Source organism: Leptopilina heterotoma, unplaced genomic scaffold (assembly GCF_015476425.1).
Source record: "Leptopilina heterotoma isolate Lh14 unplaced genomic scaffold, ASM1547642v1 Lhet_569, whole genome shotgun sequence".
NCBI lineage: Eukaryota > Metazoa > Arthropoda > Insecta > Hymenoptera > Figitidae > Leptopilina > Leptopilina heterotoma.
The window spans coordinates 689,853-712,820 of NW_025111126.1; the positions used below are offsets into that span (position 1 = coordinate 689,853).

The 22,968-nt window shown below is 25.3% G+C and overlaps 1 protein-coding gene across 2 annotated transcripts; it reads right to left on the reverse strand.

Annotated features, from left to right (window-relative positions):
- Positions 1-1,874: 1,874 nt before the first annotated feature.
- On the reverse strand, positions 1,875-21,329 carry LOC122508755. Of its 2 annotated transcripts, XM_043622277.1 has the most exons (7): positions 21,167-21,329; positions 20,596-20,623; positions 14,648-14,706; positions 14,407-14,569; positions 4,994-5,195; positions 4,029-4,220; positions 1,875-2,175 (listed from the first exon to the last, which is right to left on the reverse strand). In XM_043622277.1, exons 3-7 carry the CDS (start codon positions 14,701-14,703, stop codon positions 2,027-2,029), a joined length of 762 nt encoding a protein of 253 aa, XP_043478212.1. In that variant the 5' UTR covers positions 14,704-14,706; positions 20,596-20,623; positions 21,167-21,329; the 3' UTR covers positions 1,875-2,026. The 2 variants fall into 2 exon arrangements, with proteins under 2 accessions (XP_043478212.1, XP_043478211.1); XM_043622276.1 differs by lacking the exon at positions 21,167-21,329 and having other exon boundaries at positions 20,596-20,692.
- Positions 21,330-22,968: the final 1,639 nt, after the last annotated feature.

The window sequence follows — 22,968 nt, forward strand, 5'->3', positions numbered from 1 at the left end:
TTTCACACTGCATTTTTCCGACCGCCTGACTGTATATAACCCCTTAAAAGGATTAAACTACTATGGCTATCCAATAGCATATCTATATATTAAAAATATTTTTGTTTAAAATTTATTATTTGCATGTGCTTAGAATCACTGAATACTATTTTAAAATAATTTGTTGTTAAATTTATTCATTTAAGATGTTAGTTATTTTTATACTGGCACAAAAATATAAATGTTAAATATTTCGAGTAATAGGAATTTAAAACTTGTTTACAATTTGAGTCATTTTAAAGGAGATTAGGACGGAGATAAGTTTTCCATTTTTATTTAAAAAAAGAAATCTCTTAATAAAGAAATGTAGTATATTGTTATCAGTGCTTAAGAAACTCACATTAATATAGAAGTAGAGTATTAGCAATATTTTATATTTCTTAAGAAAATAATTACCACGAAATTTATTATTTTGTTGGTCAAACAACAATTTTCGTATTGATTGATCTTATAAATTAATAATAAGCAACAGTTAAGTTATAACAATATATATTTTATTACTAAATATAATTTTTAGAAACTTTCATTTTAAAATATGAAAATCATGTTAGAATTATCATTACTAGAAGTAAAATAAAAAGTCAGTGTCATATTTTAACAAATGTATAAAATTTATTGAACTGTGATTACATTACTTATTATAATATCACAAATTTCAATTAATACTGCCATTGATATAATTAAAATAATAATTAGATATTACATAACGTCATAAATATATTCACCTGTGGTCACAAAATGTAATATATTATGTTTTGTCAGAATTTTTATATAATTGACTTTCATGTGAAATGTATGATTATACATTTCACGTGTGAAAATTACGTGCTTTTATAAACAGCATTTTAGTTATATTTGTTAAAAAGTTTCAATAAATGATATGGAACTGAAAATATTTTTTTGACAATTAATAAAACTAAATTTTTATTCTACGCTTGAAAACTTTATATTATATAAATTTTTCTTACATGATATTAACGATTTTAATAAGTCAATTAGATAATGAAAATGTCGCTTTAACAAAAATGTTGATGTATTAATTTTTATGTATAAATTTCAACAGAGATTTTATTCTAATAATAGTCTGTTTTTCTCTTTATATTTCTTTGAAATAATAAATGAAATATTTTATCTTAACATTATTGGCGATTATAATAATTTTTGTAGCAGAAATAATATTTCATGTTATATTCTATACACTTGTCGTAATTGTTAAAAAAAAGTGTGACAACCAACGTGGAAGATAATAAACTTAATTGCGTACAATAATTCATTTAATTTTTAATTATTTATATGTCATAAGTTTATATTAAAACATCTTTCAAACAAATGACATTAATGCTATGAAACACTTAACACTATTTTGTTTTAACGATAAATAAAAATATATTCATTTAGAAAAATTAAATTATTGAAAATTATATTTTACTTTAGCATGAATAAATATTATTCGATATGTTATTTTGATATTATATGAACATTATAAATTTTTTGGTTTCAGTTATTTAAATAAATATTATTTCTTTGAAATAATAAATAATAAATTAAATATCTTTTCTTAACATTATTGGTGATTATAATAATTTTTGTATCAGAAATAATATTTCATGTCATGTTCTATAAATTTGTCGTAATTGTTAAAAAAGTGACAACCAACGTGGAATATCAAATTATCTTTCAAACAAATAACATTATTGCTATGAAATAAATAACATTATTTTGTTTTAACGGTACATAAAAATACTTCTTATATGAAGAAGCAATATATACATTTAGAAAAATTAAATTATTGAAAATTATATTTTACTCTAGCAATAATGTATATTATTCGATGGTATTTTTGATATTATATGAACACATTATAAATTTTTTTGTTTTAATTAGTTAAATAAAAATAAATTTTGTAGATATATTTGTAAAAAAATTTGTAAAGAAAAATGTATCTTAAGCTTTCACGTTATGACGAGATAATTCAGTCATATATTTTTTATTCTGGATCTTCCCTGGAATTTTGTCTGTCGCATACTCGCTTCAATTCTCTGTAACCAAACATCAAATCTCGCACTGGCAATCGTTCCGTTTCAGGTACAACTTGTACATCATTTTCTGTGTTCACTTGAAGATATATCCTGGGTCCTATAAAAATACATTACATCATATTAATCGAAGGCAAAATAATTATGTAAAACTAAAATTTTTTAGAAAATTTTTTCTCCTGTATATCACTAAAAAAGTTAGAGGTTATTGTTATTAGGAATGACTTTATATATAGTTTACTTTACTATACAGGGCTCGAACTAGGTCGTAAATCCCGCAAAAGTCCGTAAATTTTCTGGAAGTTCGTAAATGTCCGTTTTTTTTAAAGTCTGTAAAGTCTGTAATTTGATTAAGAAAAGATGAAAAGCTCCTAAGTTGTATGATATAATTTGGAGAATTTTAGAGAAATTACAAATGATTGTAGAAATTCAATTATTTTCAAAAGTAAGAATATTCTTCGCAGAAATTCAATTATGTTCAAAATTTTTTCTAAATTATCGTCAAAATTTTAATTATTTAAAAAACTTTCCTCAATTCAATGATTTTTAATATTTAGTATTTAAAAAAAAATTTCCAAAAGAATTCAATTATTTAATAAAAATTTAATAAAATTCTACGCAAACCTTTAATTATTTTCCTAACATAATAAAAATTTTACAGAAATTTAATAATTTACGAATTTTTTATAAATTTCTTTTCAATAATTCAATTATTTTCATAAATAATAAAATTTTTACATAGATTAAATTATTTTCGTAAATAATACAATTTTTTACAGGAATTCAATTATTCATGTGAATAATGTGTAATTGTATTAGAAATACACTCCAACGCTAGTTTAGCGGACTGTCTGGGGAGTTGTCTGTTAAAGCGAACAATACCTTTGACAAGGCAGGACAAAGAAAATCGTAAGTCACGAACCAAAATGTCCACTAAACCGGCGTTGGAGTGTAATTGGATTTTAAAAAAGTTTTAAATTAAAATTTTTGAAAATCTGAATGTTATATAGTTTTAACTAACAATTCTGTGGAATTAATTTTTTTTTAAGAAAGTTTAATTGTGGATTTTTTAAAAAATTATTTCAAGTTTTTATTTTCTAATATATATTTAATTATAGAATTTACGAATAATTGAAATTTCGTAAAATTGAATAGTGAATAAAGGAATTTGATAATTCTCAAAGAACTTATTAAAAATTATTAAAAATAATGCATATATATACAAGAATGTTAGTTAAAAACACAAAAAAATTGATTTTTGGATATAAATTATTGCAGAAGTTCAATTCTTTTTAAGAGTAATAATATTCTTCGTGAAAATTATATATATATTAAAAACTAATAAAATACTTCTTATGAATTCGATTATTTTTTCAAATAATAAAACTATCGCAGAATTTCAATTATTTTTAATATAATTTTAATCAAATTGTACTTAAATAATTTAATTTGTAGTAGAATTTTCTAAGAGAAATTTATATAAAAATGAAATTCAGTTAAAATTTAAGATAATAATTAAGTTGTAAAAGCAATATAGTTTGAATATTTAGAAATAATTTGATTTTGAAATTAATTATTTTGAAAAAAGTTTTATTGGATTTTTTGTTTTATTTTACGTTTTTATTTTCTAATAAAGATTTAATTGAAGAATTGACAAATAATTGAAATTTCGTCAAATTAAATATTGTAAAGAAATGGGTTTGAAAATTCTGAAAGAACTTTATTAGAAATTATTAAAAAGTAATTAATTTAAAGAAGAATTTTAATTAAAAATTCTTGTAGATAATAATTTTATCACTCAGTTATTAATTATTATAAAACATTAAGAAACGATCACTCAATGTTGACTATATATAAATTAAATTCTGTAAAATGTTAGAGTAAATAGAATTTTATCATCGTTATAATTATGAACAAAATGATTTCTAATGTCTTTAAAAATAATAATGTTACCTTGTGAACGGATTTGTCCAAGTATATTAACTGGATCGCCTTTCTCACAAGACATTGTGTTCCGAAAAGATGCGATTCTTACTTCCAATTTGAAATTTCCGTCTGTGACGGACCCACATCCATATGTTCCCAAGTTTTGATTGCCACCAATCGATTGATAAACAAATTTGCTTTTAATGTATGCAAATAATTCTAAAAATTATTGAAACGAATAATAGTTATTTTTCAATTAATAGTTTTTTCACTTATCAGAGAATGAAATTAAAAATATAAAAATAATATATAATCAAAACTTTATTAGTATAAAAATAATTTTAAGATAAATAATTTTAACTTTATTTTCAAAGAAAACCGTTTTATTTTTCTCTTTAACGTAACAATTGGATTTAAGATGTATATATAAAATGTATATAAAAATTATGTATATTTTATATTTATATATTTTTTTTCAATGAAAAAATTTGTAAATATTCATTAAAAATACATTAAATAGGATTTCTAATATTTTGAATTCAATAATATTTAAATTTCTTAATTCAAATCAACTGCACTTCTTTTGTTAAACTATTAATTAAATAATTATTATTTTTAAAATGAAGAACGTAATTTTTTTATTTCCTTCATCAAAAGTTTTACATGTTAAATTATATTTGCAATATCTACTACTCTTTAAAGATAAGAATAAAATTTATTATTTTTTTAAGTCATTGAATTGTGAATTTCGAAACGGGTTCAACTCTAAAAACCGTAAGTATCATGTTTATATAACAAAAGACAATGAAAAGGATTCTTACGATTTACATAGTGAAGCCTTTTCGAAATTCACGATTCAATTTGTTTTCCTATTTTAAAGAGCAGAAAACGACTTTTTAAAATCATAAATAGTTTCCACTGTTTTATTAAAACTAATAATTATTTTAACATTAATTAATTAATTTATTTGCAAATAGTAATTTTATATTTACTTATTGTTTCGTTTTCATGGTGTACTATATCATCCATCTCAACCTCCAAAATGTTTTCATCTGCCACTACTGCTTCCAATTCTCGTGGACCTAATGAAGTTACTACAGTTGTAGAATACAACTGTAATTCGAAATTGACATTTCCTTTGTTGTAGCCTTCTTTTATCGGGACTCTAGCACATGCGCCATCAATATGCAATTTCTAAAAATTTTTAAACATTTGAATAACTTTCAATTTTTACATAGGGTAATGTCACATTGAGTGGACTGACACTTTGAGTGGACCACCTGAGTTTTTAAGTTATCTGGCAGCGGAAACGTGAAATAAATAAAACGAATAGCAACACCGCATCTAGAAACCGTAACAATTTATGTTCCGCAATAATCATATACGTTATTGTTTGATGTAACGCATTTTTAAGAACACAAACCAAAAAAGAAGTCGCTCTTACAATGAGTATAGTTATTCGGAAGTGTAAAAGTAGTGTAAAATTTAAATTTTAAAAGGTAACTTATTTTTTTCCTACTACTTTGGACATTGAAATTGATTGTCTTAGTTTATTTAAGTGATAATTTTGACTCAAAAAAAATTTTGGTGTCTGCCATAAAAAGTTGCATGTCACCATGAGTGGACCACAGTTTATAACCATAAGTGGACTGCCTATTTTTTTATATTTTTAATGTCAGTTTACCATTTTTATGGAAATAAATTGACAATAAATTAGTTCGAAACTGTTTTATGTTCTTTATTAATTTTTTTGTGATTTTGATGTGATATGTGCCAAAATTATTGAAAATGGTTTCGCTTGTAAACATTGCGACATAAACATGGTCTGAAGCTGCATAAGCATAAATTTTGTTTCAATATCTCAGAAATATTAAATACATTAAAGAATTTAGAATAACTTTCACAATTTTTTAAGAGTGGTCCACTCAAGGTTACACTTTTTTCATTCCTTAAAAATGAGCTACTTTTTTAAAGTCAATTGTTTTTCCCAAATAAAAAAAAATTAAAGCTATTATGGTATAAACACTTATCTAGGGATCTAAACTAAAGCTTGGAATAGAAACCTCCGATCAATTTGCTGTCATAAAGAATTTTTTAGAAAAAAAGCTTAGGCGGTCCACTTAAGGTGACATTACCGTACTTTAAAATATTAAAAAACAATATCTTCCTAATAACTGTTATATAATGCTCAATGCTTGAAAAATTTATTTTTTTAAGATAAAAAGTTAAATTATTTTTCTAAGAATAAATTTTTATTCATATATATTTAAATTAAATCAAATGAAATTAAAATTTTAATTAATATTAATAATTTCAAAATAATATTATATTATTACACAGGCCTGCATCATTTCGGGATAATGAATGCGACTAGGTGTTTCCGAAGGAAAATTTTGCCCTGAACACGAATCCGAGGTCCAAAATGCTCCATCACGTCAAGTTTTTGAAAAAAATGGGGTTGAAACCCCTAAAAACAGCGTTTTTGGCACTTTTTGAAAAATTGTGGGGCAAAATCCTGACGTGATAAAAATTTCGCTATTATCAGAAATTAAAGCTTAATTCATGCCCTTTTAAATGAGCCCTCAGCCGATTAATATCCTTCAACCCTTAAAGCAGGGGGTGTGTTTTTGTCCAGGGGTGCGAAAATTTTAAAATACTGTACAAAAAAAATTATTTAAGGGATTTTTTAGGGGTTGTGAATGGAGAAAAATTTTGAAGCTATAGGTTTAAGTACACGGCTACCCCTAAAAAAAACCTTAAATAATTTTCTTTGTATATGTATTTTAAAGTTTTTGCACCCTTGGACAAAAACACACCCCCTGCTTTAAGGGTTGAAGGATATTAATCGGCTGAGGGCTCATTTGAAAGGGCATGAATTAAGCTTTAATTTCTGATAAAAGCGAAATTTTTATCACGTCAGGATTTTGCCCCACAATTTTTCAAAAAGTGCCAAAAACGCTGTTTTAGGGGTTTCAACCCCATTTTCGTCAAAAACTTGACGTGATGGACCATTTTGGACCTCGGATTCGTGTTCAGGGCAAAATTTGCCTTCGGAAACACTTTGTCGCATTCATTATACCGAAAAAAAGTTTCATTTTGCAGGCCTGTGTTATTATTATTTTTATTATATTATATTATTATATATTATATTAAAATATTGTTAAGTATTAGGTATATTACATTATTACAGGGTTGCTACAAAAATCTAATTTTCTTTTTTCCCTGACTTTTCCCTGATTTCCAGATAAAATTTTGGCTTTTTCCCTGACCCTAAAGAATATTCTGATTCACTCTAAAAATTATTAAATACTCTAAAAAAAGTTTTATTAGGTACATTTATTTAAGAATTTCTTTAATTGTAAAATTATTCGAAAATATCAATAACTTGATTTCTTTTTTAATCATGATATTATTTTTTCATAAGAAAAAATATTTCAAAACTTTCAAATTCAATAACTTAAAAGAATATTATTATAAAACATGAAGAAATAGATCACTCCGAGTCGAAGACTCTTTTTTCTCTCTCTTATTTTACTGTTTCTTTTTTTTTCCTGTTTTTTTAGTAATTAACCCTTTAACGCCCAGTGGTACATACGCTGTACCACAAATGCATTAAAGTCATCATAACTTTGAAACTAGTACATATTACTACAAATTTTAAATTCTTAGCTCTAGTAAAACTCTTCCAGCAGATAATTAAAAAAAACAAAAGTAAAAAAATAATAATAAATAATTAAAATAATAATAAATAAAAAAGTGTCAAGATACATTTTCTCCTATGACGGACAAAAAAATTTTTAAAAATTAATCAGATTCGATTAAAACTTGTTACTCGGGGGTTTTTGGGGTCGCTGATTACGAATATGAAGTCAAAATTGCAAAATTCAAAATGGCGGATCCAATATGGCGGACGAAAAAATAAAAAATAATGGGATTTATATGAAACTTGTCACTCGGGGGTTCTTGGGGTCGCTGATTACGAATATGAAGTTAAAATTGCAAAATTCAAAATGGCGGATCCAATATGGCGGACAAAAAAAATAAAAATTAATGGGATTTATATGAAACTTGTCACTCGGGGGTTCTTGGGGTCGCTGATTACGAATATGAAGTGAAAATTGCAAAATTCAAAATGGCGGATCCAATATGGCGGACAAAAAAATAAAAATAATGGGATTTATATGAAACTTGTCACTCGGGTGTTTTTGGGGTCGCTGATTACGAATATGAAGTCAAAATTGCAAAATTTAATTTGGCGGATCCAATATGGAGGACAAAAAAATAATGGGAGATATATGAAACTTGTCACTCGGGGGTTTTTGGGGTCGCTTATTACGAATATGAAGTCAAAATTGCAAAATTCAAAATGGCGGATACAATATGAAAGACAAAAAAATAACAAATTAATGGGATTGACATTAAATTTGATGCTTTGAGTTTTGGGGTTTCTGAGGTTAAAATGTTAAGAATCATAATGGTGGATTTAATAGAGCGAATTATGTTTAATAAAAGTAAGATATTTAATCCATTTGTGAAAGGAAACCTGGAACGCTTGACTCGAACGAAAAAGAACAAATGAAAATCAGCTGGCCAATCAATAAAAACAATTGACAACCCTGGAGCGCATGACTTGAATGAAATAGAACAAATGATAGTCAGCTGGTAACAATATTCAAGTAAATCCTATTTAATTTTTAATTCTCGTCCGCCATTTTGGATCCGCCATTTTAAATTTTGTAATTTTGACTTCATATTCGCAATCAGCGACCCCAAAAACCCCCGAGTAACAAGTTTCATATAAATCCCATTATTTTTTATTTTTTCGTCCGCCATATTGGATCCGCCATTTTGAATTTTGCAATTTTGACTTCAGATTCGTAATCAGCGACCCCAAAAACCATTATATACCAAGTGTGGTTGAAATCGAATCGGTGGAAATAATTCGGGCTTTAAAGGGTTAAAGATGACCATGTAATAAAATCATTATTTTATATTTTAATATAAGAATGTTGTTACTGTAACTTTTTAAAAATTATTTCTCTTGTTTCAATTCAATTTCTAAAAATTTAAAATAAAATTCTATTTTAAATCAGGTTTTAATAATATTTTTTAAAAAACTTCTTCTTTGAGAATTTTTAAATCCACTTGTTTACAATTATATTATACGTGAAATTTTAATTATTCGGAAATTCTTAAATTAAATATACATTAGAAAATAAAAACATGAAATAATTTTAAAAATTTGTAATTAAGCTTTTTGAAAATAAAATTAGTTCTATAGAATTTTTAATTAAAAGTATGAAAAATTCAAATTTTCAAAGATTTTAATTTAAAACTTGAACAAATTTCAATTATTTTTAAAAAATTGCAATTATTAGTAACTTCTCCAAAATCCAATTATTATCTAAAACTTTAACTAAAATTCATTCATAAATCAATTATTACTAAAAAATTCAATGGTAATTGAATTATTTAAAAACAAACATAGATAATTGAGTGAATAATTAAATGTTTCTTAAAATTGAATTGTCATATATAATTCTATTAACAAATTTTTAAATAATTGAATTCTTTCAACGAATTTTAATAACAATTTTAAGAATAATTACTGTTTTCAAGGAATTTGATTTAAATTTTATTAAAAATAATTAAAATTCTGCAATGAGCACTATTTATTTATGAAAATAATTTAATTCCTAAAAAGAATTTTCTTATTTAAGACAATAATTGAATCCTTTTAAAAATTGTATTATTATTTATAAAAATAATTAAATTATTGCAAAGAAATTTTTTAAAAAATTGTAAATAATAATTGAATATTTATTTTAATAAAATTTATTGTAAATAATTGTATTTTTTAGAAAATTTCATTAAAATAGTAGATATTGAAAATCATTGAATTGGAGAACATTTTTGAAAGAAATAAAAATTTTGCCAATTTTAAAAATAAAACCTTTTCAAAATTCAATTATTTCTAAAAATTCAGGTTTAAATGTCTCTAAATATTCAATATTATCTAAAATCTGAACTAAAAGCCATTTTTGAATCAATTTTTATTTTTTATTAAGAAATTCTAACAAAATTTAATTATTTAAATACAAAAATAAATAATTTATTGAATAATTAAATGTTTCTTAAAATTGAATCCTTATACATAATTTTATCAACAAAAATTTTTAAATAATTGAATTTTTTTGAAGAATTTTAATAACATTTTAAAAAGAATTACAGTTTTTAAGAAATTCGATTGAAATTTTATTAAAAATAATTAAAATTCTCCAATGAATTTTATTATTTAAGAAAATAAATAAATTATTAGGAAGAATTTTATAAAAAAGGTTTCAAACAATTATTTTAAAAAAAATGTATGCAAATTCTATTTTTAATAATTCAATATCTGTGAAATTTTTATTTGGTTGAAAAATAATTGATTTGAATGTTTGTTTTAAATATTGTCAAAATTGTTGTTTAATAATTGAATTCTTTTGGGAAACTTTATTAAAATAGTAGAATATTGAAAAATCATTGACACACCTGTCTTGAAAGAAAAAAAAGTTCGTCCCCGATGACTAAAAATAATAGTGGTATATTATGAATCTTTGGGCCTTAAATAAACAGAATTTGATTGTTAGAAAATCGTATGTGATCCTCCTGTACTATTTTTCATGGGTTGAATGTTCATTTAATTCATTACAATAAAAAAATTATTTTTTGATGAGTCAACGTTTCTTACAAATATTAAGATGGGCAAAGGAATAATAATTTACTATTTAAACTTTCATAAACATAATTTAATATTCAACAGCTTAAAACTACAATAGTGTACATAATGTAACCAAATTCAAATTACACATGTTTTGACGAAAAATCAACAACAGCTTTTTTTAATCGTTCGATATACGACTTATCTTTAACATTTTTTATTTCATATCTCGACCAGTAAATTTTAAACTCCCTGTGTACTGACTCGCCTGCTTGCTCAGACCACAATCCTAACCCATCATTGTTTTCCAAGAAATTTAGCCCTTGTTCTATGTGACCTACTGCAACGTGTACTTTCAATGTTTCCGAAACATTGTCCAAAGCTCTTAAGGCTTTTTTCAAATCAATCACTAAATCTCTTACATTTGAACCAACTATTTTAATTGAGAAACAACTCTTAACAATCTTATCGATGACCTTGAACGCTGATATGAAAGGGGCAACAACTATTGGACCTCCAACATGCTTGCAAATTTCTTGATTTTCCAATAAATCAGCATGTTTCAGGAGATTTCTGCAAGCATTTCCTTCAAATATCTTACCATGGTAATTTTTTGCTACACAGTTAATCGACATGGGCCACAACAAAGCTTTTTCCTCACCCAAAATTGGCACCAAACCATCCCAAAATAGATGGTTCACCAAACCTTGCAATATGTGCAATTCCGGTACAACACATTTCTCTACCACATAAACATCGTCACTTTCTTCAAAAAGGGGTTTATTGACTGTGCTGTTACATAATTTTGCCTTTTTTTTGTCGGAACCTAATGATTTGAATTTCAAAAAGTCTTTTTTTAAATCCCCATAAGTTTTTAGCGCAAAATTTTGTTCGGTATTGATCAAATCTTCCTTATCTTTCAGATTCTTCAAGGTTATGAAACAATAAGGACACGGGTAAGTTGCGGTAGCTGTTTGCTGTCCGTTCACAATCAATAAAACTTTGAAATCAGCAACGAATTTGAATGAAATATTATTGATCTTAGTTAAATTAAATAGAATTTCGAAATTTTCGTATGTTTCTTTCACGTCTGGAACAATACATAATAATATCAACTTACGGACGCTTGTCGTTTTAATTTCACCGCCAAGAGAACCTCCTTCAGCATAAGTCTTCCGTTTCTTGGTTGAATTTGAATTTTCGTTTTCGTTTTCAGCATTATAATCCATCGAACAGGTCTCAAAAATTGACATAGAAATTTTTAGAAAGTTTTGACCACCATCAGCCATAATTTTGATAACGTGATTATTACCAATTAAACCTCTATCTTCTATAATTTTTGCAACTAATGTCTCCGCATCAGCATAAACAACTGGTCTTATATCCTTTTCCTTTGTTTTTTCATGTGCCTCTCCAACGTCAAACAACAGCTCTTCGGTTTGATAGTAATCGCTCAAGGATGAAGTCCTTTTTACCAGATGATTGGAAAAACCTTTAGGCAAGGATTTTCGACCAGCTTTTGTCCGTATAAAGTTTCCAAAATTTTTCATTGCTTTATTAGAAATACCTGTCTGATTTTGAAAATTATCCAAACACTGTTCATCAAAAAATACTGAATTTTCTTTATTCTTCACAAACAATTTTCTCTTACGTCCAGCGGTGCAAACCTCGAAACTTTTTGATGAAGTAGATGCGGCTTCAAAATCTTCTTTCAGTATTGACGATGCAACCTGTTGTTTTTGGTTTTTTGGAAGCAATTGTATCTTTTCTTCCAGATTCTTGCGTTTTAATACCTCTAGCCGAGCAGTGCGTGAGCTACAAGAATGCCGTATTCCTTTACCTATTTTCGACTCGCATTTAGAACAAACTTTTTCTACGACCATTAGAGTTGATTTTTTTTCGGTTGATTGACATGACTTTAGTGCATGAAGATCCTGATGATTGTTGGGAATGTTAGATAAATTAAGAGTTTCACCTACTTTTAAAGATTTCTTGGTATTCATGGAAGAATGATTTTTCGACTTCGCAGTTTTACAAATGATACAATCACATAGAAGATCGCCAATTGTATTTCGTATTGCGCTTCTAAGATCTTTTTCTAATCGAACATTTTCCTCAAAATTCGGCATATTTTTAAACGGTCGCTTCGAGTTACCATTATTATGTTCATATAATATTCTTCGACAATTGACGCACATACTCGATGGAAATTTTAAATTGTTTAAAGAAAAACTTTTGTTTACAAAACATTTAATCAGATTCTCTTGATTTTCTGTGATAAAAAAACTCTTTAAATTACCGTCCTTATACACAATTTTTCTACCGCATAAAGCACAAACTTTCTTTCTATTTTCATCATGACTACACGCGTGATTTAACTTGTGATAATTAGACATTTTTAAACCCGTGTAGAAATTTTCCGACTTTGCCCTAGCAGAATTTGATTTCTGGTTGAAGGCTAACTAGGCTCATAATTAACCTTTCTTAAACGTCAAAACAAATGAAAAATTAAATGAAAACTTTGGCTTGACGTTGCCGATTTTTTCTAACCCACATTAAATAATACTTTCTTTTTTAATAATAATTAACCCTTAAAGTACACACTGAGTACAGATCGCCCCGATATTTTGTTCAAATGCGTTTTATTCTTATAACATGTCTATGTCATTTCCTATAGATTAAAAAATTGACGAAATTTCATCAATTTGAGACAAAGATAGAAAGTATCAAAGTAATGCAGGGTACAAATCGAACATGTATATATGTATAGAACATAAGTTTTTGAAGTCTGTACTTTAAGGGTAAAATCTCTTAAATATTTAAGCAAACAATTATGAGTTACTAATAAAAATATTGAAAACATTAATGTTGAATTAAATTTCATATCATAATAAAGCGTTTTTTATAATGAATTAAATGAACATTCAACCCATAAAAAATAGTGCAGGAGGATCAGATACGATTTTCTATCAAACAAATTCTGTTTATTTAAGGTCCAAAGATTCATAATATACCACTATTATTTTTAGTCATCGGGGACGAACTTTTTTTTCCTTCAAGACAGGTGTGTTGAATTAATAAAATTTTTTTAAATAATTGATATTTTGACATGAATTTGATAAAAATTTTTGAGAATAATTGAATTTTATTACTTTTAAAAATAATTGAATTTTTGTGACGAATACTATTATTTATAAAAGTAATTGAATTTTGTCGAAGAATTTTGCTATTTTCATTTATAAAAAATAAGTAATTTAAATGTGAATAATTTTTTTTAAACTCTTTAAAAATAATTGAATTTCTGAGAAGAATTTTATTAATTTTGAAAATAATTGAATTCTTGTGATGATTATCGTTATTTATGAAAATAATAGAATTTTACAATGAATTTTTGCTATTTATAAAGATAATTAAAATGTTGACGAGAATTTTTTAATCATTTTTGAATATAATTGAATTTCTGGAAAGAAGTTTAATATTTATTAAGATAATTGAATTCTTTTAAATAATTACGTTCGAATTTTAAAAATTGAAATTAATGTTTTTTAAAAAAAGACACAAAAATTGAGAATTTTCTTATTTATTCTAAAAATTTAATTTTTTCCAGTAATTTTAATAAAAATCCTTGACTTCACCCTGATTTCCCTGACCTGTGGCAACCCTGTATTAATATTATTTAGAAATATTAAAATTAATATTTACGGTGTTCTCAACGATGTTCCTTTCCAGAGCATCGATATCCTGCTTGTTCCATATGACACATTGAATTTTTTTCCCTGTGTCATTGCAGAAGAAAAATTTTAGTAATTCCGTGTTGCCTGATACTATTCTGGGAAATACTTTGCCAACGAAGCCTACTAATTCTCTGAAAACATCATTTAAATTAAATTATATTGAGAATTGCGATCGTTATTTATTTTTATTTAATTTATTTTATTCTTACACAGTCTTGTCCCAGAATTGTATTGCGTCAATGACTTCATTTGTTGAAACTTTCATTTTCTGTAACATTGAATTTTCTTATATTAATCATGGAATTCAATTGCATTTTTAATAATTATGATTCGATTTTTTTTTCTGAAATTTATTTATACTTTTTAATATAAAGATTTTCCAAAAAGTTACGAAATGCGCCTTCTATGTTTAATGAATTTCAAAATATTCTGTGTTTTATATTATATTTAAATTTAGGTTTGTTTAATGCATATATAATCTTTTCCATTTCAGTACTCTTTAGATAATGTCTGTAAAAAGATTTTTTTTTAAATAAAAAATGGGGTCTAAAGTTAAAAAAAATTCATTTGTTTATAATTTTTTTTAACTTTCTTAAAAGTAAAAAGAAAAAAAATTTTTATTTTTTGAAAATTTTTTTTAAACTTAATATTTTAAGATTTATAAACTACTGAAAATAGATCAATTTCACATTTAGTATAAATTTCTATAAAGAACTTTTTCTATAAAATTACTGAAATTTATTACTGAAATTTTCAAGGACTTAATACATAAACATGTCCCTACTTTCGATCCAAATTCAAAAACTCGTAAGAGACAATATCCTCCATGGTTCACAGGGGATATTATAAGTGATATAAAATTAAAACGGACCTTGTTAAGACGTTATAGTCAAAATCATTGTGACTATTTAAAATTGCAGTTACATTCTTTTAGTTTAAATTTAAAAAGTAAAATTCACACAGCTTTCATTAAGCATCAAACAACCCTTGAGAATCAAATATTCTCAAGTCCTAAGCAATTTTGGAAACCAATGAAAAATAACAAACATAAATCTCGTATACCCGAGATAATGAAATTAAATTATAAAAATCTCAATGGTTTTCAAGAAGTTGTTGATGGTTTTGCTGATCTTTTTTCCTCTGTGTACCATTTGGATCTTGTTTCACACGTGAACCCTAATCCCTTTGTACTTTCATCCACATCATCTTCCATTGATTTTCAATTATCTCCCGCAAATGTTAATAGTGCTATTAAGTCTTTGAAATCTACTTTTACATCTGGGGTTGATGATATTCCTGCGTTTTTATTAAAGGATTGTCGTCCCTTTAGTTGTGATTCTTTATGTACTATATTTAACAATATTCTAAAAACTGGTTATTTCCCTGATTGTTGGAAAACAACAAAAGTTGTTCCTGTTTTTAAATCAGGGAAGGTTGACAGTGTTTGCAATTATCGTCCTATATCTGTGATTACTAATTTTGCTAAGATTTTTGAGAAATCCATTGCTTCACAAATAACTTCTGCATTGTCAACACAATTGTCAACGGCTCAGCATGGTGGTGTAGCAAAAAGATCTACAGTTACAAATCTTATTTCAATTACGCAATTTATTAATGACTCTTTTGAAAATAACAATCAAGTTGACGTTATCTACACTGACTTTTCTAAGGCGTTTGACAAAGTTGACCATTCTATTTTATTTGACAAATTATCTCGTCTGGAAATCCCTTCTAACTTAATCAAAACTCTAAAATCTTATTTAACTAATAGAACAAATTTCGTAAGTTGTGAGGGATTTTCATCTAAGCCGTTTCTCTCAACGTCGGGCGTGCCACAAGGGTCTGTTTTAGGTACAGTTTTATTTACAATTCATATTAATGACGTTGTGGACGTCACGATGTTGGGAACAACAAACTTTGGGAATAACAAACGTTGGGAATAACTCTCGATGTTGGGAAAAAAAAAAATTGAAAACAAACAGTTGATGACTTTAAAATCTTTGCTAGGATTTGTTCATTAAGTGATGTTGAACTTTTGCAAAAAAATCTTGACACTTTGTCAGATTGGTGCACATGCAATAAGATTTTAGTTAATCCACTTAACCCTTTAAAGCCCGAATTATTTCCACCGATTCGATTTCAACCACACTTGGTATATAATGGTTTTTGGGGTCGCTGATTACGAATCTGAAGTCAAAATTGCAAAATTCAAAATGGCGGATCCAATATGGCGGACGAAAAAATAAAAAATAATGGGATTTATATGAAACTTGTCACTCGGGGGTTTTTGGGGTCGCTGATTACGAATCTGAAGTCGAAATTGCAAAATTTAAAATGGCGGATCCAATATGGCGGACGAAAAAATTAAAAATTAATAAGACTTATATGAAACTTGTCACTCGGGGGTTTTTGGGGTCGCTGATTACGAATATGAAGTCGAAATTGCAAAATTTAAAATGGCGGATCCAATATGGCTGATAAAAAAAAATAAAAAATAATGGGATTTATATGAAACTTGTTACTCGGGGGTTTTTGGGGTCGCTGATTGCGAATATGAAGTCAAAATTACAAAATTTAAAATGGCGGATCCAAAATGGCGGACGAGAATTAAAAATTAAATAGGATTTACTTGAATATTGTTACCAGCTGACTATCATTTGTTCTATTTCATTCAAGTCATGCGCTCCAGGGTTGTCAATTGTTTTTATTGATTGGCCAGCTGATTTTCATTTGTTCTTTTTCGTTCGAGTCAAGCGTTCCAGGTTTCCTTTCACAAATGGATTAAATATCTTACTTTTATTAAACATAATTCGCTCTATTAAATCCACCATTATGATTCTTAACATTTTAACCTCAGAAACCCCAAAAACTCAAAGCATCAAATTTAATGTCAATCCCATTAATTTGTTATTTTTTTGTCTTTCATATTGTATCCGCCATTTTGAATTTTGCAATTTTGACTTCATATTCGTAATAAGCGACCCCAAAAACCCCCGAGTGACAAGTTTCATATATCTCCCATTATTTTTTTGTCCTCCATATTGGATCCGCCAAATTAAATTTTGCAATTTTGACTTCATATTCGTAATCAGCGACCCCAAAAACACCCGAGTGACAAGTTTCATATAAATCCCATTATTTTTATTTTTTTGTCCGCCATATTGGATCCGCCATTTTGAATTTTGCAATTTTCACTTCATATTCGTAATCAGCGACCCCAAGAACCCCCGAGTGACAAGTTTCATATAAATCCCATTAATTTTTATTTTTTTTGTCCGCCATATTGGATCCGCCATTTTGAATTTTGCAATTTTAACTTCATATTCGTAATCAGCGACCCCAAGAACCCCCGAGTGACAAGTTTCATATAAATCCCATTATTTTTTATTTTTTCGTCTGCCATATTGGATCCGCCATTTTGAATTTTGCAATTTTGACTTCATATTCGTAATCAGCGACCCCAAAAACCCCCAAGTAACAAGTTTTAATCGAATCTGATTAATTTTTTAAAATTTTTTTGTCCGTCATAGGAGAAAATGTATCTTGACACTTTTTTTATTTATTATTATTTTAATTATTTATTATTATTTTTTTACTTTTGTTTTTTTTAATTATCTGCTGGAAGAGTTTTACTAGAGCTAAGAATTTAAAATTTGTAGTAATATGTACTAGTTTCAAAGTTATGATGACTTTAATGCATTTGTGGTACAGCGTATGTACCACTGGGCGTTAAAGGGTTAAATGTTGTGTTATATCTTATTTTAAATCAAATTTATCACCAATAATTTCTGACTACACAATTCAAGGGACGAAAATACCTCGCAAACAATCAATTCGAGACCTTGGGGTAATTTTCTCACATAATTTAAATTTTAATGATCATATTTTGGATGTTTACAGCTCTGCATCTAGGGCCTTAAGCAATCTTTTTAGAAACACTCGCAATTTAAAGAATATTAAAGTTTTGAATATTTTATTCAACCTTTTTGTTAGAAGTAAAATTGAATATGCTTGGCTCGTTTGGGAACCACATTTTAAAAAAGATTTGCTTCTCTTAGAAAAAATTCAAAAACGTTTTCTTAAATATTGTACTTTACTTAAAACTAATAATTATCCTCCTCAAGGCTCTGATTATCCTTTACTTTGTAAAGAACATAATGTTCTTACACTTGACCAACGTAGTAGTATTACTAAGTTCAAGTTTATAACTAATCTTATAAATAACTCTATTGACTGTCCAGAATTGTTATCTTTTTTAAACTTTAAAATTCCGAGATTTAATAGTAGACACTATCAACCTTTTCTTAATGTTCTACCTTCTTCGTATACAAGTTTTCATGCGCCTATGTATAATGTCACAGAGACTATTAATTTTTTTATAGAAACTCTTCAATTGATATAGATATCTTCACATCTGCGATTTCAGTAATTGTTAATCAACTAACATGTTTACATTCGGACACACCATAATTTTACTGTATCTCAAACTTCGTACTTTAAAAAACTTTATTTTTGTTTCATTATTCAACATTATAATTGTGTTTTATAATTAATAGTTTATTATTTTGTTTGTATTGCCCATTAATGATCCTTGTGATTGAGGGCTTAGACTTAAATAAATAAATAAATGGGCAATTCTCTGGAACCTTTAACATTTAGGTGTCTTATATTTATTATGCAATTACTCAAGATATATCAAATGTTTTATAAAAAGAATTATTGTTCCATGTAAAGAATGTTTAATAATATTAAAATATGTTAGTTTAAAAATTATTAAATTATGTTTAGTAATTAATATATATTTTTTAATGTGGAAAAGTAAGCAAATCACGAGAGTCCCTTTAGGTACTTTCAGAAACATAAACTAATTTTATAAGTTGGCACATCAACATAGAATAAAACGACGAATACATAAATGTAAATGAATATCTAAGGATTATTTTAAAAGTAATTAGAAGATTATACGCATTTGGAAAGTAAAGATATTTAATTTCGAAAAATTTCCCTTATTTTCGTGTCAGGACCGTAACTGCAAACGTACTTGCAGATATTTCAAGAGTGCTTTAATAAAATGAATTCAACAATACATAGAATGAAAGCTTAAAACTTACTAAAACTGTAGCCAGTTGAAATTTTTATGTGCAATAATTTATATTGAAATTATTGAAGAATATTGTTCTTGAATTCGACAGAGAACCTGGTTATGTCAGGACCGTAAATGATTCGGCACAATTAAACAAAACTATAAAAATTTATCAAACCTGTACGCACATTCGCACAATTATATTTTTTACTTGTGTGTAAAAGCACGCCTTAAAATTTTCAATAATTATCGAGATACAAGGAGGTACACGTGAAAATGTCAGGACCGAAATTGTCAGGACCGTAAAAAACTAATTTTTTGTCGCAATAAATTAGGATTTCAAGGTTGTCAGTGTGATAAATTGATAACTTCACTATTGACCGTTCTGTTTTTAAAGTTCAAAATAGAAATATGTAATTCGTAAAGTTAAAAATAATGATGTCAATGAAAGAAATTTAGAATAAAAAGCAGAACAAATGAGGGAAAAAAGAAGAAAAAAAAGGGAATAAGAAGCAGAATACAATTTGAAAAACTTGCATCAGAGAAGGAAATTATTAAGGTTATCTAGAAAAAATATTACAATTAAGATAAATTTAATTAAATAAATAATAATTAAGTTCACTAATTTTTATTAAAATATTTAAATTTGACCAATTTAATTTAATTTTAATAAAACTCTAATAGAGAATATTGAAAAATAAATAATAAATATTATAAAAAAGTAAAGACAACCAAAATATTTAAATCCAAAACAATCGAAAACAATAGATTTTAACCTGTAAAAAATCGTCTTATTAAAAAAGAATAAAAATAGATGAGACCTTCGAAATATTACATTTTTAACTGCAAAAATAAATTCTAAATGCTAATTTTAATTTATATACAAATTTTTATTAATGTGCTAGTAAATTTTTTTTTTTCAAGTCAAAAGTTAAAGGTTCCAGAGAATTGCCCAAATAAATAAATAAAAGGAAATCAATAGAATTTAATCCGAATAAGTTTTAAAAAATTATATGCTTTTAGACATAAATTCCATGAATTTTAATTATTCATTTCTTTCTTTTATATACTCACTTTTTCTCTTCGTATTTCTTTCTTATAGCTGAAAAAATGTAAACATAATTTAGATATATACATGAAAAAATGTTAACATAACTAAGATATATTGTATTGATTTGATGTATAATAGCTACTTTTCTTTCTTTCCACAAATTCGCTTACATTACTTTTATTTAATATATTTAATATTTCTCTATCATTTTAACATTTTTAAAATTTGCAATTAATTTATTTCTATTCTATTTTCATTAAAAAAAGACTAACATGTGTTAATAAAAAAAAAATATATATATATGTAATCTATTTAATTTTTGTATTATTTATATTTTATGTTTATATATTTTATATTATTATTATATTTTATAGTCATAATATTTTACATTATATAATATATTTAATAATTTAATTTTGAATATTCCCTATATTTCTATTAACATATATTAGTATTTTTTTAATAAAAATAGAATAGAATAAAAATAAATTAATTGCAATATTTAAAAATGTTAAACTGAAAAGGAAATATTGAATAAAATTAAAGTAAAAAGAATTTGTAGAAAGAAAGGATATACATTTCTATTATTCTTACCTTCTAAATTATTCTTCCTTGCGGAACGTCCTTCTGGGTCGGCACTTGATCACGAAACTGACTCAAAATTCAAAATGACTACAGTTGTACGTAGAAAAATCGAAATTTACTATAGTGAAGAGATGGATATTCTGAAGAGTGTTACGTGGTGGTGGTAGGGATAACCAAAGAAGAATGTCTTTAGGGCGTTAATAATGATCTATAATGCAGATTTTAACATATTAGGCAACTATTTTCTCTTGAAAAATATTAAAGATTATGCCTTATCTATTTGGAAAAGTCATTTTTAACATTGATACATAGGTTGAGTATTTTATTTGTTGTAATTATTTCTAAAAAATAATTGTATATTAACAAAATTAATGTTTTACCTTGCGTCTTTTTCACTAATAATAATAATTTTTTTTTAATAAATAGGACATTATATATATATATATTATTAATAAACTAGCAACTTTTAACTATTTTCTTCATTTTATAAATAAAACTAAAAATTTTAAAAATAATAGCATTTAAAATTTTGAATTCAAATTTTTGTTGAAAACACTAAAATAATTCAATTTTGGAGAAATTGCAAATAATTTATTCCAGAAATTTAATTATTTTCAAAAGTAATAAAATTCAATTATGTTTAAAATTAAAAAAATTCTTGTTAAAATCCCAATTATCTTTGTAAATAACAAAATTTTTCTGAGATAATAATAAATTTTTTTTAATAAATAGGACATTATATATATATATTAATTATAAACTAGCAAGTTTTAACTATTTTCTTCATTTTTAAAATAAAATTAACAATTTTAAAAATAATAGAATTTAAAAATTTGAATTAAAATTTTTGTTGAAAACACTAAAATAATTCAATTTTGGAGATATTGCAAATAATTTATTCCAGAAATTTAATTATTTTCAAAAGTAATAAAATTCAATTATGTTTAAAATTAAAAAAAAATTCTTGTTAAAATCCCAATTATCTTTGTAAATAACAAAATTTTTCTAAGAAAAAAAATATTAAAATATTAAGAATTCTATAGGAATTCAATTATTTACAATTAATTTTTATAAATTTCTTCGCAATAATGCAATTATTTTCATTAATTTTTAATTATTATAAACATAAAGAAATCGATCACTCCGAATCTTCGAATCTTCATTCCTGTGGAAAAATAATACTAATTAAATATTTATTTTAAAAAAAAATTATTGATGTTTTTGAATAATTTTACAATTAAAGAAATTCGTAAAAATGTAACGGAAAATATTTTAGTAAAATTTTTTTCTTAAGTTTCTAAAAATTTCATTTTGAATGAAAATTTGTAATTGACAAATAGAATTTATAAACATTTGTTTAATTTATTTTTAAAAATAAACTTTGAATTTTATTAAAACAATTGTAATTAAAAAATTAAAATAATGTAAATGATTATTCCCTTATAAAAATTGAAAATTTTCTACAAAAATACTAAGAAACGGGAATATGTAAGGTTTTTTTCCCAAAATAAAAGAATGAGTTTGTGAACAATATTGTTATTGAGAAATAAAAAATATGTATAAAATGGGTATTTATTTACTATTTCTCAATCATAATTTTTTAACAAATTTTATATTTTTTATAAATAAACAAGAGAAAAATTTGTATAATTTAGATCAGTCAAACAAAATTTGTTATAAAAAAGCATATAATAAACAAAATGAGTAAATTTTTAATTTGTTATTCATCATTTTTTAAAAATTTTCTAATTTCTAATATTACTTTATTATGAATCATAAAAAAAAAATACCTGTATATTTTCAATCCGTCA

What these genes read in the sequence shown, in the direction of transcription:
- LOC122508755 (XM_043622276.1), bottom strand. Translation starts at nt 20,658, where the DNA reads ATGTATATATCTAAATTATGTTTACATTTTTTCAGCTATAAGAAAGAA. An exon ending in AAGAAATACGAAGAGAAAAA is followed by an intron (nt 14,707 to 20,595) that starts GTGAGTATATAA and finishes TCAATGTTACAG; the next exon opens with AAAATGAAAGTTTCAACAAA. An exon ending in CAATTCTGGGACAAGACTGT is followed by an intron (nt 14,570 to 14,647) that starts GTAAGAATAAAA and finishes TGATGTTTTCAG; the next exon opens with AGAATTAGTAGGCTTCGTTG.